Source organism: Vombatus ursinus, unplaced genomic scaffold (assembly GCF_900497805.2).
Source record: "Vombatus ursinus unplaced genomic scaffold, bare-nosed wombat genome assembly UNPS02014832.1, whole genome shotgun sequence".
Lineage (NCBI taxonomy): Eukaryota > Metazoa > Chordata > Mammalia > Diprotodontia > Vombatidae > Vombatus > Vombatus ursinus.
In genome coordinates this window covers 45683977-45703612 of record NW_020954610.1, presented here as the reverse complement: position 1 = coordinate 45703612, position 19636 = coordinate 45683977, and the positions used below count along the sequence as shown (strand labels likewise).

General features: G+C 40.1%; 1 protein-coding gene across 4 annotated transcripts in view; it reads left to right on the top strand.

Annotated features, from left to right (window-relative positions):
* ABCC1 (ATP binding cassette subfamily C member 1) overlaps nt 1-19404 on the top strand; it is a 138693-nt gene extending 119289 nt beyond the window's left edge. For all 4 annotated transcript variants that reach the window (XM_027839204.1, XM_027839205.1, XM_027839203.1 and 1 more), the window contains 8 exons: nt 459-658; nt 4214-4340; nt 6564-6665; nt 10307-10453; nt 10989-11147; nt 13195-13361; nt 16775-16969; nt 17610-19404. In XM_027839204.1, coding sequence (XP_027695005.1) covers nt 459-658; nt 4214-4340; nt 6564-6665; nt 10307-10453; nt 10989-11147; nt 13195-13361; nt 16775-16969; nt 17610-17718 — 1206 coding nt within the window. In that variant the 3' untranslated portion in view covers nt 17719-19404. The remainder of the gene's footprint in view (nt 1-458; nt 659-4213; nt 4341-6563; nt 6666-10306; nt 10454-10988; nt 11148-13194; nt 13362-16774; nt 16970-17609) is intronic.
* The last annotated feature ends 232 nt before the right edge of the window (nt 19405-19636 follow it).

Here is a 19636-nt window from a genome sequence, read left to right as displayed (position 1 = left end):
CACACACACACACACACACACACACACACACACACACACACACACACGGCACTAGGTATACTTATTTCAGCAAAACCCTTAAACTTTTAGAATCCCTGAGAAAGAATGTCTATTGTGTGCACTTTATGTAGAGACAAAAAAAAAAATCTAGTTGCCTGAATTTATTGGAGACTTTAAAGACCCCATAAAGCACTGGATTTATGTTAAGAATCAAATTGAGTCCAAAATCCAGAGGTAAGTAGTCAAGGCTCTAGTGTGATGACTGCTCACTCATACGCTTTCCTTGGCAATCTTTGGGGTTGCTTGGCCCTTCGAGCTTTTAAGAGCTTAATTGAATTGGACAGTACATTATAAGCAGTTGGCTTGATGAAACCTTAGTGGCTTCCCTCAGTTTTTAGGGGAAGAATTTGGACGGATTAATAAAGAGTAACTTTCTGCTTATTGACATGCTCCCGCAGAGGTTTTATGTGGCCTCCTCACGCCAGTTGAAGCGCCTGGAGTCGGTCAGCCGATCTCCAGTGTATTCACACTTTAATGAAACTCTCCTGGGTGTCAGCGTCATCCGTGCCTTTGAAGAACAGCAACGTTTCATCCAGCAGAGTGACCTGAAGGTGGATGAGAATCAGAAAGCTTATTACCCCAGCATCGTGGCCAATAGGTGAGCTAGCATTCTCCGGGATCCAGCATTTTTCTTTCAAAAGAGACTACCTTGTTGTCTGTTGGAATTGGTGGGAGACAAAATACCAGGGTTTCTGGGAACCCTTAGCAAGATAACACAATTTCATTTATTTTGTGGTTAAGACTTTGGGCAACCAGTATAGCCATGAAGTAAGCAAAGAAAATGTCCAAATGGGTACTTGTTGGGAGATCATAAACCCTTCTCTAGGTGCTTACCCAGACATTATTTCACTGTTTCCCTTTGATGGGCTAGAGATAGCTTCATGCTTTCCTCTCAAGTAAACTGTACAGGCTTTATGCCATCCAGAAACTTTTTATCTCTCCCAAACATTTATGTATAAAATATGATGGTAATTTAGAAGCTGGAAGACACCGATGGCAGTAATTCAGAAGGGAAGAGACACATCTCTATAGAACAGGAGACATAGACAGTACTCTTTTTTGTTTTCTATTGTTAAATAAATATATTATTTATTTTAAATATTTTTTCCAATTACATGTAAAAAAAATTTTTAAGATTTTTTTTTAATTTTGAGCTCCAAATTGTCTCCTTCTTTTCCTCCCTTCTCCCCTTATTGACAAGGCAGGCAATTTATTATAAGCTATTTATTCATATTTTTTTTGGAAGTTTTTTTTTAGCTAACAAGTTTTTTAAAATAAATCTTTCTTTTCTAATATCTCTCACCCACGATGAACAAATTTTTTAAAAGGCAAAAAAAATTCCTCAGACTATATCTACATTATCTAGCAACATAAATTCCCACAATAGGCACATTCAAAAATGTGTATCTATTTCTGAATTTTCAGTTTATCACCTCTCTATCTTGAGGTGAGTCATGTTTCATCTTCATTCTTTAGGACTTGTGGTTTATCTTTACATTGATGATGCAAGAACTTTAAAGTACAGCTGTAGGCCATTTAGTGCAGGGACAAACAGCCTCAGTATCCCCTGAGGGCATCATTGTATTAAGAAACACTAGAACAATTGATGTTCATTCTAATGTCTCTGAGTCATCAAGATAAGATGAAATTATATACTAGTTGCTTCACTAAAAAACCAGGAAGGTATGATGTATTTTAATTAGTTTTGTTGATAACATCTTGTTTTTTACAGTCCTTTATCTATGAGCCACCTTTACATGATAAGAAAGCAAAAGCAACTGAAAAATGACTTATCTGACAACATATGGAGCATTCCTCACCCATAGGCCCCTACCTCTCCACCTACAGGAACTGTGTTTCATTATGTCTTCTGGAACCAAGGTTGATCATTGCATTTAATCTGAGTTGTGATATTTTTTAGAAAGGTATCCATCCCAGAGATTTGTTACTGCCAAGGGACCGAGCAGATCACAGAAGATTAAATGGACAGTTTTAATTATATAAAATGAAGAAATTTTAGCACAAAAAAGCTAGTACACTTAAAATTAGAAGAGAAAGAGGTAACTGGGGAAAAAAATCTTTGTAACAAGTTTTTTGATAAAGGTATCTAATCTGCTATATATATGCAGATATGTTATATGCACATATATATGTTGTACACATATATAGAACTTATTAAAATTTATGAGATTAAGAGCAGTTCTGTAATAGTTGAAGGCTGTGAACAAGGATTTTTTTTCTTTTCTTTGGGCGAGGCAGTGAGGGTCACACAGCTAGTTAGTGTGAAGTGTCTGAGGCAGGGTTTGAACTATAGTCCTGACTCCAGGGTCAGTGCTCTATCCACTGTGCCACCTAGCTGCACCCTCCCCTCCTTTTTATTTATTTATTTTTTTTGGTGAAGCAGTTAGAGTTAAGTAACTTGCTTTGGGTCACACAGCTAATGTCAAGTGTCTGAGGCCAGATTTGAAGTGAGGTGCTGGGGGCAGCGAAGTGGCGCAGTAGATAGAGCACTGGCCCTGGAGTCAGGAGGACCTGAGTTCAAATCCAACCTCAGACCAAACACTTGACACCTACTAGCTGTGTGACCCTGGGCAAGTCACTTAACCCCAATTGCCTAAAAAACAGAAACAAAATCCCAAAAAAACGAAGTGAGGTCCTCCTGACTGGTGCTCTATCCTCTGTGCCACCTAGCTGCCCAAGGGTTTTTCCACGAAAGAAATCCAAGCTGTCAACAATCAATTGAAAAATTGTTCCAAATCACTAATAATTAGCAAAATAAAATTAAAGCAACTTTGAGGGGGTCATACCCATTAGCTTGGCAGATATGTTGAAAGAAGAAAATGATAAATGTTGGAGGATTAATTAATTAATTGGAGGAGCTGTGAATTGATCCAGCCATTCTGGAAAGTAATTTGGAACTAAGCTGCGCATACCCTTTGATCCAGTAATACTACTGCTAGGCTTATATCCCAAAAAGATCAAATAAAGAGGAAAGAGACCCATGTGTACCAAAATATTTGTAGCAGTTCTTTTTATAGTGGCAAAAAACTGGGAATTAAGAGTGTGCCCACCTGTAAGGGAATGCCTAAACAAATTATAGGTTATGAATGTAATGGAATATTATTGTGCTGTAAGAAATGACAAGATGGACAGGGTTAGAGGAAACTGATGAGATCTTTATGAACTGTGCAGAATAAAAGTGAGCAGAACTTGAGAACAATTAATACTATGACAACATTATAAAGAAAAACAACTTTGAAAGCCTTTAGCACTCTGATAAATGTAATAAGAAACCATGATTCCATTTGCTTAATCCTATTCCACACATTCCAATACATCTTTTTTGAATGCCCATGCCATCAGCTTCTTCCATCATCGCCATATTCATATCTGAAAGGTTTCAAGTGTGTCTTGGATGCTACCCTTGTAATGCACCCTCTCCTCTTCACTCTTGTGCCCCTATCTTTTAGCACCCTTAGCTACCTTCAGAACTCCCTTTAGGCTACACCTTAAAAAGGAAACCTTTCCTGATCTCCTTAGTTTTTTTTTTTATTAATTTATTTTAAACTTAAATACAAAATAATAAAAGAAAAAGAAAGCATTGCCATGTGCGCAGCAGAATGTAAGAGAGGATTCAAAACATACAGCAATAAATTTCCATTTCAAGAAAGCCTAAAAAAATCCCAAAAAACCATGATTCCAGGCATGGAGGATGAAGGCTCCATTCACTCCTGACAAAAATGGACTTTTAAAGTGCAGAAAGAAACATATTTTTGTATATAGCCAATGTGGGAATTTATTTTAGTAGATTATACATATTTGTTACCAGTATACTACTTTTTTCTTTTTTTTTTAATTGTTCAAAAACGGGGGAAGCAGGAAAAAGAAAATAATAAATGCTTTTTAAAAATTGTCACTTTCAGAGAACAAGCTTTTGTTATCTGGAAAATTCACCTCATTTCCTGATGATACTGGATAATTCAAAAGTTACTTTTATTTTAGTCATCTCTTCATATTCTTTCCTCTCTTGTCCCTAAGCCAGCCTCTTTCAGACCAAGAGATGGAAAGAATCTTTCAGGAATAAAGGATGTTTTTTGCTTTGGTGGATCTTGGAGCCCAGGGTTGACTGGTATGTGTATGTATGTCTCTGCAGGTGGCTGGCCGTTCGACTGGAATGTGTGGGAAACTGCATCGTTCTCTTTGCAGCCTTGTTTTCTGTTATATCCCGGCACAGCCTCAGCCCTGGCTTGGTGGGCCTCTCAGTCTCTTACTCCCTGCAGGTAAGAGCAAGAAAATCTTCTGATATTCGAAATTATTTTTAAAGAGGGCAAGAGGTGGAAGGGTATAAGATTGTGAGTTCTTGCATCCCAATTTTGAGTCCATTATGATCTAGGTGGTGCAATGGATCAGGTGCCAGACCTGGAGTTAGGAAGACTCATCTTCCTGAGTTCAAATCTAGCCTCAGACATGTACTAGCTGTGTGATCCTGGTCGAGTCGCTTAACTCTGTTTGCCTCAGTTTCCTTAACTGTGGAGAAAGAAATGGCAAACCACTCCAGTATCTTTGCCAAGAGAGCCCCAAATGGGGTCACAAAGAGTTGGACACAACTGAAAAGTGACTTAATGACATCAACAACAATAAAAGCTTTGGTTGCAGGGAAGAACTTGTTTCCCCTTCCAGCTCTTCTCAATTATTTCTTTGATCTTTTAATGAGGAAACACCTTGCTTTGCCTTTGATGTTGATTCCCAGAAGCATGGGAGATATTTTGGAAATGTGGAAATTACCTAAAATCCCAGAAGCCTAGAATCTGAGAACTGAAAGGGGATTTTGAAATACTTTGATCTCAAGCAAGGTGAACATCCAGGAGAGCGACAGGCTGATGTCTTTCGTAAATAGCCTGAAACCCTTGCCTTATGTTTATCTGACATTGTTCTGGAATTCAGGGGCACCTTTTGCCCAGGACTGTTTTTGGACTGGGGCTTTGGATCTCAGGCTTCCTGCTGTTTCCACCATATGAGAATGTGTTTGGCATTGGTCCATTCACCCAGCCACATAAGCTGACTTAAACCCCTGCTGATTTCATGCCTTTTGTTTTTTACTCCATGATTATTTCCCAATGGACTTTCCCTGCCCTGTCCTCCCTGCCCAAACTGTAATCCTCCATTAGAAACAAAGAAAAGAAGTTAAACAAAACTGACTGGCACAAACTACTGAGTCTTGACAGCTTATGTAGCATTCCACCCCTCAATGAAGAGTGGTCATTGCTAGCAAGCAAAGTCCCTGGATGTTAATTCCTTTGTTGCCACAGCATTTCTTATCTTCAGGTGAAACTCCCTGCATCCTATTTGCCTTCTTTTCCCAGTGAGCTCACAGGGAAGTAAAAAGGTTGGAGGCGGTATTTACATTCATTCATACCTTGATCAGATTACCTGATACTGTAGGGCTGGGAGGTTTAAGTGTGGTAAGATTGCTATGTGAGTTCTACTCCAAATTACCCCAGACATCCCAAGTGTGGGGTAGTTAGCATAAGCGAAGGTGTGTGGCAACCTTACACTTCTGGTCCAACCCCCTCATTTTACAAGTGAGGAAAGTGAGGTCCAGAGGAGTGAAGACGTCCAGATAATTAATGGCGGTGCTCGGATTAGAACCTGGGTCTTTCCTGTCTCTTTGTCTAGTGTTCTCCCTGCTTCTCCATACACTGTGGATTACTTTTGGTGGGTTGTAGGGGTAGAATTCCTTTTAAGGAGTGGCGCTGTCTGCCCCTCTAAGGGAGGGAGGATTTAAAGGTAAGATTGCTTAGCCTCTTTAGAATCAGAATTCAGTTGTCATATTTGAATGGGGTGGTAGAAAGGTTACTTGGACTTGCAGTCTTGGAGATTGGGATTCCAGGGCTGGCTCTGTCTCTGACCCGGTATGTGACCTTGAGTAATTGGCCTTAGCACCCCTGTCCAATAGAGGTAATGATACCTGCCCTGCCTACCTCACAGAATTCCTGATAAGAGTAAAATGGATAATGCAGGGCTTCTTTTTTTAAAAAATATTTTGATGACTATTTCATTATAATTGGTTTCCGTTTTAATCCTATATTTTTTTTTATGCATTTAAGAACATCATTCTGGGCAGAGTTCCATAGACTTCACCAGAATGCCAAAGGGGTTCATGACAAAAAAACTCTTGGAGAATATTTTTGAAACATAAAGCATACTACAGATGCAAAGGATTATTATTGAGGACTTTCAGAGATGCTTGAATTTGAGAATTCTTTGTGATTTTCCTGTCATTGTCTCTGTGATCATGTCCCATGCCAGTAGGGTATCCCAGAGGGTTTGACAAGACACTGAAGATAGAGGTGCCCTTGGTCTTGTGCTTTAAGAGGTTACCATGAACTATATGTTTTTTGGGGATTTTTCAGAAATGTTTTTCTTAGAGATTCTTGGGATAAGGAGTGTTTGTGGGCAAGGTGGATGAGGACCTTTCACTGAGATGAATTCTGCTTTTGTAGGTCACCACATACTTGAACTGGCTGGTAAGAATGTCCTCGGAGATGGAAACAAACATCGTTGCTGTGGAGAGACTCAAAGAATATTCAGAAACAGAGAAGGAGGTAAAGTGTTTTTGCATTTGGGAAAGGTGCTTGACCTTCACCTAGAATCATCTTGCCCAACAGCATTGGGAGTCTGTTCTGTTACTGACTGTATGTCTTGACTTAAACCCTGAGACACCAAGAAAATGTCCACCAGACGTAGAACAGGGACCCAAGGTTATCAGCAGAAACAGAAGGATCACATTCCACCTAGAAACCCAACAGGCTTACTCTTTAATTTTCTGAAATGGCTAAACCTGTCCATCTTTGTGGAACTAAGCAAGATTCTTACTCCTAAGTCAAGAATGGGTTCTTCCAAAAGAATGGCATGAGCTTCCTCTAATGGAAATATGGGGTATTGCACTTGGAGTTTCTGCTTTATGTTTGACTGTCTAATCTATCTTATCACTGGCATATTGTCCATGTTTTAGGGTCCTGAGATTTGAAATGTTGAATTACCTCTAGGAAAAACTTTCTTCTTGGCTTCATTTTCATGAAACCTTCAGTGTGTGAAACATAGCCCTACACAGCCACCTAAAAAGATTTTAAAATGACTTCTTAGTTCTCTCCCCTCTTCTGAAAACTGGTACTGCACCATTCAGTCTTCTTTTGAGGTCCACTCTTAGGAGTCTCACTGGGTATCAGTGAAGCATTTTCATGTTTCTGGGCATGTGATGAACATGAAGAACATTTGTGTATCCTGCCTATCTCAGTGAGTATACAGTATAGAATAGCTTCTTCTATTAAAATCACTCTAATTATTCCCCACAGTTCCTTTAGTCAATTCTTAATAGGAGGCCAGATCTTTACCATCCTAGTCACCTTCTCTGCCTGATTTCCAGCTTATCAATTTCCTTTAGTTCTCTGGTACCCAGAACTGAAATTAAATATTCTAGGTATGGTCTGATCAGTACAGAGTATGCCTAGTCCTGAACATCACAAATTATAGCCTAAGATTGCATTAGTTTTTTTTTTTTTTTGACTGCCATATCAGTCTAGACTGTTGACCCATATTGAGCTTTGGATTTTACTAAAATACCTCCATGGTCCTGTCTCCCGTCTTTTTTAGACTAACTATTGCCTAGCTCTTGTACTTGATGAATTTGATTTTTGGAACCCAAATATAAGACTTTGGATGAGTCACTGAACTCTTTTGGCCCCAGTTTCCTCATCTGTAAAATGAGAGGGTTGGATTAGATAATAAGGTCTCTTTCAGCTTTAAATCTGCGCTCTTTTGTAAACCAGTCAAGAAGTAATACAGAAGAAGATTTAAGAAATACAAAGAGGTGCAAGTTAAAAGCCTTTTCCAAATGAACTTGGTTGTCATTGGACATCATTTAGCCAAACTCTGCAAGTAAGTAGGTAGTATAGTGGGCAGTTGTGCTGGACTTAGAGTCATGAAGTCCTGAGTTCAAATGCAGCCTCAGACACTTACTGGCTGTGTGATCCTGGGCAAGTCAATCTCTGTTTGCCTTAATCCACTGAAGAAGGAAATGGCAAACCACTCCAGTATCTTTGTCAACAAATCCCCATGGACAATACTGGTGTTCACTGGTCCACAGGGTCACGAAGAGTTGGATACAACTGAACAACTAAACAGCAGCAAAAGCCTGAGAGGCTCTCTGCTATGAGAAAAGTACCCTACTTACTTTTAATTTAGATGTTCTAATTCTCAGTTACTTGGTTTTCCAGCTCGTAGCATATTTGTTGTTCAGTCATTTTTAGTCATGTCCAACTCTTCTCTTCATGACCCCATTTGGGATTTTCTTGGCAACAATAACTGGAGTGGTTTGCCATTTCCTTTTCCAGCTCATTTTACAGATGAGGAAACTGAGGCAAACAGGGATAAGTGACTTGCCCAGGGTCACACAGCTAGTAAGTATCTAAGGCCAGATTTGAACTTATGAAGATGAGTCTTCCTGACTCCAGGGCTGGCACTCTATCCACTGTGCCAGTTAGCTGCCAACATAGCACATTAAAAACGTTTAAAAAGAACACATAATAATAACAGGAAGAAGTAAAAGCTATAAGGAAAAACTCTTAAGGAAGAACAAGGACTTAAAAAGCATAGAAGCCTGGAGGGGGTGGGGTTTAATAAAAGGATTAAACAATCCTAAACCCCTCAAGAGTCCCTGAAGATGTCTCTATATTCTTTTTCAGCAGAATTGATGTTCAGAGCTATTAATTACTTTGAGTCATCCAGAATGGTTCAATTAAGTTCTCTATATGTGACTTAAAAGGACAAGAAAGCCTGTAATGTGACAGAAAGATCTCCAGGTAGTCAAAACAAAAACAAACTTAAGGGTTTAAATGGCAATATTTTATTACTTAGAAAATTCAGTTACAAGGACTTTGAATATATGAGGTGTTACTTGTAGCACCACGTTGAGTTGCTCCTGATTCATCCTTTTCTTAAGACTCAGAAGTTTCCTGGGTGACATTTGTTTTAGTAGCAGCAACAACCTGCATTTGCCCTTGTTCAGTGTAATCCAGCAAAGATAGTGCCTTCTGTGGTCAAGACAGAGTAAAAGCATCCGTTTGCCCCCCTTTGCTCTATTAATGAACCCCTAGTAGAAAGGCTTCTTTCACCGTTGGAACAGAAAGGTCTTTTGTGTTCCTTTCCTACCTGTCTCAAACTGCCAACAGAAGCCCTCCCTCCCCAAAAACAAAACAAAACAAAAAAAAACCAACCCAACATTTTAGAGTTATATGGTACAGTGATAATGGTGCTGAACTGGGAGTCACAATGATCTGAATTCTAGTATCAGCTCTGCCATTTCCTGCTTGCATGACTGCAGATGAGTCACTTAAACTCCCCCAGGGCCTAGTTTCCTCCTCCATAAAAAGAGGGTAGTATGACTGCTGAGGTCTTTTCTACTTCCAGATCCTGTGATCTAATACTGATTGCATCTCTAATGGCTCTTCCAGCTCTGAGGTTCTCTAAGTTTATGTCAACAGAAGCTTTGTGGCATCTTCCTGGGCAGAGGCGTCCAACTCTCTAGCAGTCTATAAAAAAAGTAATTGGGAAATATCTAGTAAAACAAATAAAAATGGACTACAACATGGATGATGTTAATTTGTGGTTTTCTAAGTCAGTATGTGACCCTCAGGAATCTGATGCCCCTGTCCTAGAAAGTAGTGTCACTCCTTGGGACTCTGGGTGGGGAAGGAAGCAGGATGATTGGACTATGCTAAGCCACTGATTTGAAAGTTTTTCTGGTAGAGATGGGAATATGGAACTTTTGGGTGGCTTTGGAGTTCTTTAAGTCAGAAGTCCTTGGAAGCTTATTGCACTTGGGACCAGGGAAGGGATTGCCGTTCACTTTGCTAATGAATATCCAAGAATCTCTAGCTTTCTTCAGATTTCAACTCATGTGTCACCTTTTATACAAGGCCTTTCCTGATGCTTCCAAATTGTTAGTGCTCCTCCTTCAGCCCCCTAATTACTTTGTGTTTAGCTTACACACCTTTTGTATATACTTATCTGTATATATTATGTCCCTCCAGTAGATTATAAGCTCCTGGAGGGCAGGGACTGTTTCTCTTTTGTAATTGTCCCCTTAGTGCCTAGCAGAATTTCAAGAACAGAGTAAGCAGTTAATCAGTGCTTGTGGGATTAGATTGATCTCTCCACTGACCATCTTCCCTGGCTATGATTTTAGGCTCCGTGGGATATCGAAGAAACGGCCCCTCCCAGCAACTGGCCACAGCAGGGCCGAGTGGAATTCCGAAACTTCAGTTTACGTTATCGGGAGGACTTAGACTTAGTTCTGAAACACATCAATATTACCATTGAAGGAGGGGAGAAGGTAGGTACCTATCCTCTACCTGGACCTTGAGCTTCCTCTTCCTGACCTGCATGAGTTGTTTCTCTAGCTTTTAAGCTGCCTCTTCAACACAGGTGTGGGTGCGATCCTAAAAATGTCAGCTAAAAGGCCACTATGGCCAGGCAAATAGAACCGACTAAAGTCACTATTCTCTCAGAAAAGAGACCATTCAGCTTCCACTTGGTTGAGCGGCCTTCTTTGGAAACCACAATGGCTCAGCTTTGGCCCAGGAAGATGGAGATAGTACCATTATCACTCTGGCAATGTTTTACAAAATCAGATTCCAAAATGACATCTTGTTCCTTAGCCGTTTTTGGAAGAAGAGAATGAAGGCCTTGAAGCTGTCTCTGGGAAGTTTTGAGCGGGGAAGACAACACTGTTGTTGTAGGTGTAGCAGTAGGCTGATGGCTGTCATCGAATGCGTTTGGTACTGGAGTAGGGGAGGGATTGGAGTCATTCTTGTACGGTCCCCAGGGAGCCCAATGTTCAGGCATCTCCATTTGGTGTTATCCAACAGGTTGGGATTGTAGGTCGGACGGGAGCAGGCAAGTCATCGCTCACCCTGGGCTTATTTCGTATCAATGAGTCTGCAGAAGGAGAGATCGTCATTGATGGTGTCAATATTGCCAAGATTGGGCTGCATCACCTCAGGTTCAAGATCACCATTATCCCTCAGGTATAGAGCTAGGGGAGGGAAGAAGGCAACTTTTAAATAGCTTATGTTGCTGAAGGCTGACTTTTAAAATTATTTTTTAAAATTTTAATATCTCGGATGAATTTGATCATACAGAGTTGGAAGTGAAATCTTAGAGGTGATCTAATTATACCTTCCTACACATTATAAGAATTCCTTCTGTAGCATCCCTGTCAAGTTTTTAGACAGTGATTTTAATTAATTTTTCATTTTTGACATGTGGTTATATGAAAATTTTCTCAGATAAATATGATCTTTGCATATTTTGTATGAGATACTAGGAACGAAGTCTTTTATCATCATCTATTTTTGAGTTAGAAGTCTCCAACCTCTATTTCACAGAGCTGCAAATAGAACTTTCTAAATTGATATTTGTATATAAACCATTGTTTTAAGATTTTAAATATAATTTCCTTTTTATAAATTAAAACTCATCATGCCACAGTAGTTTCCATTGGCCACAAGTGGAATAGTCTAGGGGGCAGCTAGGTGGCGAAGTGGATAGAGCATCGGCCCTGAAGTCAGGAGGACCTGAGTTCAAATCTGGCCTCAGACTAAACACTTGACACTTACTAGCTGTGTGGCCCTGGGCAAGTCACTTAATCCCAATTGCCTAAAAAAAAAAAAGTAGCATAGTTTGTCTTGATTAAGACAGTTTGGAATTGGAGGGGCTTATGTAGGAGAGTAGTGGGAACCAAGGTTAAAGGTCAAATTGCAGAGGGCCTTAAAGTCAGACTTAAAAAAATTTATTTACTCTTACAGGAACTACAACCCTGTTTTGAGGTATTAGGTGCTTCCTCTGTCTAAAGAAGATATTTTTTTAAAGGAGCTGGTTGAGAAATTGTTATCACTGGCTGGCTGATCCTAGGCCCTAGCCAGGTCTGGATTAATAAATAGTTGCTGGGTTTGGGCTCCAAATAAATTTGGTGTTTATCATTAGCACTCTGGTTAACATCCTGCAGATGTAAGGGTATATAGGGGCTCAATCATAGCTAATGATGTGTAAGAAAGAAAGAAAGAAATTATCTGATGCCTGGGACATTTTTTGGATAAGAAGTCAAATGGTACATTTAAGCAGTGATTAGGGGTAAGGGGAATAATAAAGGGTAGGCATAGATGGCATTTTTAGGCCATACATCCTCTAGTAGGAACCATAAAGGAAATTTATTTGCTCTTTGGCTTCCTTTTCAAATATTTGCCATCAGAGAGTAATGGGAAGAGTTCCAGGCTTGGAGCCATAGTACCTGGGTTTGAATTGTGACTCTGTCATTTGTTTTCTGTGGGACCCTAGCGTGCCTCGTCTCATGAGTAACAGCTCACATTTGTAAATCACTGCATTGATTACAAAACTTATTTCTTGCTTCTAGGCCCTCAGTTTCTTCATTTCTAAAATGGGGTAATAGTACTTACTCTACCTACCTTCCCAGATTGTTGTGAGGAAAGCATTTTGTAAACTCTGAAGTGCTTGATAGATGGGAGCTATTATTACTCTCCATGGCACTATCCCTAAGTACCATAAATGGACTGGTTCAGATGTGGAATGTGAATATGTGCAATTTTTTGTGGCCTACATCACTCCTTCCTTATACATCCAACTCAGACTTTGGAAATCTGAGAGCTCTTAGTGCTCAGATGGTAAAGAACAGTCTCTGATCTGTCCTTTCCCTATATAACTTCTTCATTTGGAAGCCAAAACAAGGGATTGTCGGACGTGCATCATTCTGGTTTTCCCATGCGTAGGACTATTTTTACATCTATGGTAAAGAGCACAAAAAGCTTATCTTGCTGTCTAGGCCCTTGGGTTCAAATCCCACATCTGACACTTACTACCTGGGTGACTCTGGGAAGTTATTCAACCGTCCGAGGCCTCAGTTTCCTTTCATGGAAAATTAGATCTGTCTTAGAAAGAGAGTGAAGCCTGTCTTTTAGCTAATGATAAAGGGAATTACTTCACTGAGCCCATAGGGCAGCTCCTCTAGCATCTTCTCTGCCTTGAGTCATGGTACATTCCAAACTTTCCTTTGAATAGGATCCAGTCTTGTTTTCCGGCGCCCTGCGCATGAACCTGGATCCATTTAACCAGTACTCAGATGAAGAAATCTGGACATCTTTGGAACTGGCTCACTTGAAGAACTTTGTGTCAACTCTTCCTGATAAGTTGAATCATGAGTGTACAGAAGGAGGAGAGAATCTGAGGTAGGGTCAGAGGCATGGGCTTCCTCCTCTCTCTTAAACACACACACACAGACACACAGACAGACAGACAGATACACACACACACACAGACACACCACAAACCGAACAACCAATCAACCCAACAGCACATTTTAAAAATTATACATTTTAAAACCTGCTAACAATAGCAAAAGATAAGCATACCAAATAAAGAATAAAATCATATATAAAACACTTAGTATCTAACAAAGTAGAAACAAGTAAATTAACCATTTAAAAAAATTGTGCTTGTTTGGATGGGGGATGTACAAGCTTGGATAAAGACAATCTTCCTCACTTCTGAGTGTCCTTTGGCTTGGATTAGGGCAATTTGACTGCCTTAAGATTGAATCCTGGTATAGGTTTTAGGGAATGGTTGTGTAAGGGATCATTGCAGGAAGACTTGTATTAGTCAAATGAAATGTGGAGCTAAAATCCTATCTGGGGATTCAGATTGTCCTCAGAGACATTGTTTTTTGCAAGTCTCAATCCTTCCATAGGTAAAGAGATTATGATGACTCAAGGTGGGAGCAGTGGACTCCTCCTGTCCCTCCTACTGCCCTAGCATATGTGCTGTCACTCCCACTCTTGCTCTTGTGTTTCAAGATTGGGACAAAATGGTAGCTGTGCACTGAAACCCAGAATGCTTGGCCCCAATGTTCTTCCACTTAGATAAAAGTTAAACTCTGACTCTGGGCCAAGAGTCACCTACTAACTTCTGTTTTTCATGAGAGGTTTTTTTAAATCATATTAATGATTTTTTTCCCCTGATTTACTGCCCTTTCTCCCCTTTTATTGATCCTCCCTTGTACCAAAGAAAAATATCTCAGCAGAGTCTGACAGTGTAGGCAACCTTCTGGACCTGTGGTTTTCTACCTCTTCTGAGAAGAGGAAAGTGTGTTTTACCATCTGCTCTTCAAGGTCAAGATTGGTCATTCTAGCACAGAATATCAGAAAACAGGTTGACTCCAAAGACCCCAGGAAGAAGGGTGGAATGCTTTATAGAGCTGCTGATAAAATCACTGGTAGCAAGGTAATTCCAGTCCTTGCTAGACAAAGCAAGCTCTTGTTTGTTCAGATAAGGACAAGCTCAGAGGCACCCTGAGTGAATGGGAAGTTTTGATCCCAATCTCAGCTCTTCCACTAATTACTTCTCACAACCTCATTTAATTTCTCCAGGCTTGCTTCACTTTTCCTTTCTGTTAAATGGGAGTTGAAAGCCCATGTAGGATGCCACCACTAGGCAACCTTCACAGAGGGGTCAAAAGTATTTATGGCAACACTTCTTTATGATAACAAAGAACTGGAAACACAGTTAGTGCGTGTCAGATGGGGAATGGTTGAACATGTTATGTATATGAACATAATAGAATAGCATTGTGTTGTAAGAAACAGTGAAGAATGCAGAGACTTGAGAAGATTTTTATGAACTAATGCAGAATAAAGTAAGCAGAAACAGAACAATTAATGTAGCAGAGTAGAGGATTAACAATATTGAAAGAACTCAGGTCGATAAAGCAAACCATTATAAATATTGATAGGGAACCATATCTGTCTCCTCTCAGCAGAGACACAGTGTGTACTTACTCTAAGTGCAGAAGGAAGCATGATTTCTCAGGCTTATGACAGATGAGGATTCTATTGACATGTAAATGTAACAGTTATTAGTATTGCACAGATGTAGCCTTGGTGAGGGAGGAGGTCATCCTTTTTTTTAACTGTTACTGCCTCATTTTCCTATTCTGTCATCCTGGATTCTCAGAGGATATATTTTGTATTCTACATTAATTACTTAAATTGAAACATTTTTCTTATTAACTAAACAATTAGTGATAAGCCCCCACCTCAATCTGTTAAATAGTATTTGTTAAATAGACTAATAAAACCTCCTTTCTTATAAGTATTTACTAACTCGTATGTATGTATCAAACCTAATCTCCGAGGATTAAATAGACATCAATTATTGTCTATATTAGGAGCAACTAGGTGGCACAGTGGATAGAGTGCTGGGCCTGGTGTCATGAAGACTCATCTTCCTGAGTTCAAATCTGACCTGAGTTCAAATATGATCTCAGACACTTAATAGCTGTGTGACCCTGGGCAAGTCACTTAATCCTGTTTGCCTCAGTTTCCTCATCTGTAAAATGAGCTGGTGAAGGAAATGATAGAACACTCCAGTATCTCTTCCAAGAAAACCCCAAATGGGTTTGCAAAGAGTCAGACACAACTGAAAAACAGCTGATCAACACTGATTATACTATTTATTAGCTGTGTGATGAACAAAAAGTCACCTTTAATCATCTCGTCAACTGCTCACTTTTCCTCGGTTCTAGAAACAGTCACACTGTTCAGTTCTCTTAAGGAAATAACTTTTCCCAGTTCTCTAAAGAATTCTCTTTTTAATGTTTCCTCATAGGAGTTCAAATAATTTTCAGAATGAAGTTCTTTTTATTCTCTTTCTCTGTTTCTCAATCTTTCTCTAAACAGGATAGGTTATACTTTCAAAATGTCAGTTGAATTGCCAGTCTCCGAAGATTCTGTTTTCTATTAGAAACACAGAATAATATACCAGAACTGATCAGTTCAGGCTGCTCCCTCAGGTTTGAGATTAGAGTGAAACAAGACACTTAATAGTATATCTAACCAGTTAGCAAAAGGTGGTTATCATTGCAGGGAAAAGGACCCTCAGAGCAAGGAAAATCTATTCATTGAGGAGACAGTCAATTCAGTATAGTTTTCCTGGTTTGGTCATCTGGTGTTGGTCATGTTCCAGGTCTGCCAGTAGGAAGCCTCAAAGCCTAGGTGAATTAGCTCCTCAGGCCACCAAGGTTTGTCAGTAGTCTGAGCACAAGTCCCCTGAGCCAATTAAGCCTTGAGAACAATTTCCTTTTAAGGAAAAGCACTAACCTATCCCACACATTTGGGGACTCTGGTAGATGCTCCTACCACCATATATGAAGATATTAAATATTGTATTATTAGTTTACAGTAAAAGTATCTGTATTCTCTGTAGGAAAGGTTATTGAAGCTGATATTACATTACATCAAAGTGTGCCTGGCACATAATAGGTGCTTAATAAATGTTTATTGATTGATTAGAATGGAAAATGTTTTTAAATTCTCATAGCAAGTGAGCTAAGCATAAGGAAATAGCATGAGTTCGTTCACTAAGAAGGTTCTCTTTGACTGGAATAAGTGAGAAAAGGTGTCTGCTCATGTGTGTGTTGGGTTGTTGTTTTCTAATATCTGTCTCTCTCTCTCTCCCCTTCCCTCCTTCCCACTTTTTCTGTCTCTCTCTCCTTCTGTCTTCCCTCTCTCCCTCTCCTCTTCTCTCCTTTCTTTCTCTCTGCTTCCCCCCCTTTCTTCTCTTCTTTCTCTTTCCCTGTGGGGTGTAGTGTTGGGCAGCGCCAGCTTGTGTGCTTGGCACGGGCTTTGCTGAGGAAAACCAAGATCTTGGTATTGGATGAGGCTACTGCTGCAGTGGATCTGGAAACAGACAACCTCATTCAGTCTACAATCCGCACACAGTTTGATGATTGTACCGTCCTCACCATAGCTCACCGGCTCAACACGATCCTGGACTACACAAGGTAAAGTCCACCTTTTTCTCTAGGCATCTGATCTAGGGTTGATTTTCCCTCTGGGCTTGTACTGAATGGCCAGCAGCAGCTAATGAATTCTTTTGAAAGTTGGTCTTCAGGAGCTAGTTACCATGTATGATAGACTGCTTCAGATCTTTCCAAAATCTGAAGTCCAGATTTTCTGACTCTACTGAGAAGTTTCTTTGCTTTTATATCTTTACCTCGGTCATTGATATAATTTCCTCCTTATAGTTTTTCCCCTCAGAAAAGTCACTGAATTTTTTTACTTGGAGTAGCACTGTGACTAGAGCCCAGGGCCTGGAATCAGGATGACCTGAGTCCATATCTGGCTTCAGACACCTACTAACTCTGTGACCCTGAGAAAGTCATTTAACCTCTGATTGCCTCAATTTCCCCAACTATAAAATGGGGATCATACATCTCAGGATTGGTGTGAGATGATATTTGTAAAAAAAAAAAAAAAAAGCTTAGCACAGTGACTGGCACATAGCAGGTGCTATATAAAAATGTTCATTCCTTTCCCCCCTCCCCTTTTCTTTCAGACAACACCATCATGAGGTAGATATCCCACAACTATGGGTCTGATTCCCTGTCCCTTACTTTTATGTTTTTTCTTTTCCCACCTCAGAGTGATTGTCCTGGATAAAGGAGAAATCGTGGAGTGTGGTTCCCCTTCCGTCCTCCTGCAGAAGAAAGGCATTTTCTACAACATGGCTAAAGACGCAGGCTTGGTGTGAGGGCTGTGGTTTTCTCCTCCAGGCAGAACTGAACTAAGCTGATGTTCTTTGGACACAGAGGAGATCTAGTGAGCCTTCTGGAATTCATTCTCTTCTGCTCCTCAAACCAAAAACAGCAGCAGCCGCCTCATTCTGTCTCTACCCTTCACCTGCTCGGATTCTAGGGTGAACGAGGGACAGATGCTACATCTACCTTCTTGCCTCCCCTCTTCAGACTCACACACATTCTCATATCCATAAATGCTTTACCCCTGGCCCCCAGCCTCCAGTGTTCCCCCATACATCCCTATGCATATATATGCTCCATGGAGTACAACTTCCCACATTTTTGCCCCTTTTCAGAGGACTTCTTCTGAACGTTGATCTTCAGAAGTTGGTTGCACATAGTTAGCTAGCTAGTGACCAAATCCAATAGACTGCCTCAGATATTTTCAAGATCTGAAGTCCTAAGTTTCCGACTTTTCCAAGAAGCTTTCTTGCTTCCAGATCCTCACTTAGGTTGTTGATTTAATTTCCCCTTTGCTGCGTTTCCACCACGCTACATTTTTCTGGTTTGCGGTTTTTTTGGTGAGGATTTTAATTACTGTACTTGATTATACTATTCTTACCACGTTGCTGTGCCCTATAGAATGGCTGACAGTTCCCGGGGAAGTGAGAAGGTTTCTTTCTTAACCACCTCTGTCCCTAGGATTCACTTCACTTGTCTTTACTCTCATGCATTTATACTTCAGAAATTGCACTCGTGGGACACCTTCTGAAGTGCACTGGCATTGAGAGGACTTCTTCCAGAAGCTAGAGGCAACCAAATTGACCCAGTCACCTCACTGTGCATCCAGGAAACTTGGTAGAAGTTGTTGATTTTTCAGGGCTAAAAGGGGAAGGGTGCAAAACTATCCAGAGCTCTGAGGTTTTTTATTGCTGACTTTCTGCCTTGGGGAACTCATTGAATTCCCTGTCCTTTTTTTCTTTTCCCTACCTCCTTTATTCCATCTCCAAAATGGTTAAAATACTCTAGGTATCTACATCACTGAAATGTGCAAGGACAAGTTTATGGTTATGAAATGCTCAGAGAGAAGAGGACTGTGGTTGTCCCAAATATTCTTAGTTCTTAAGAATAAGAACCCAGTAGATTCTTACAAGCATTGTTTTAAATTCTGAATTCCTGACCCCAGAGCCCTAGGATCCTATTGATGGAGGTGGGAGTGGAAATCCTGACTCTCAGTCTCGGATTCTTATCCAGACCCACCCACAACTTCTTCAGGGAGAGCAACCACCTCAGACTTGTGCCCTGTTGCTAAGAAATATTTGACAGTGCTTAAGTCCCAGCAGGCAGCTGAGCTGATTGTGCATTTGACCTGCCTGTGCGTTCCTGGGAAGAAATGGAGAAAACGTGATTCCTCAGTGTATGTTGTCTCAGCAGGTGATTACAATGGTATCCAAAAGCAAAGAGAGCTTCCTTCCACTTACTCAGAGATGCAGACTTTGAATTATGTTGCTGACCCCAAAACCAGAGAAATGTCTTCTCTAAGATGGGAAAAAAATATTTATTTTTTGTAAATTATATAATTCCTTAAAGTTGGATAAAACCAAGTTTTTCTTGGGTATCTTTTTGTAATGAATACACTGGAAACGTGAACATTTGCAAATAATTTGCAGTAAAAAAAAATTCAATTTTTTGTTTTGAAATGATTGTCCCCATTTCTTAAAAGCTCCAGCAATAATCCCATACACATCCTTAAATCATGTTAAGGTGTTAATGTGCCTTGTATTGGTTCACATGAACTGGAACTGTCATGAATAGGATACTGGGAGGAAGCAGGGAGTGGGGAAAGCAATTGAGGATGAAAAGAAGGCAGCTGATGGACAGGTGGAAAGGACACAAAATGATCGGTTAATTTCAGTTAACTTGTACCATTGT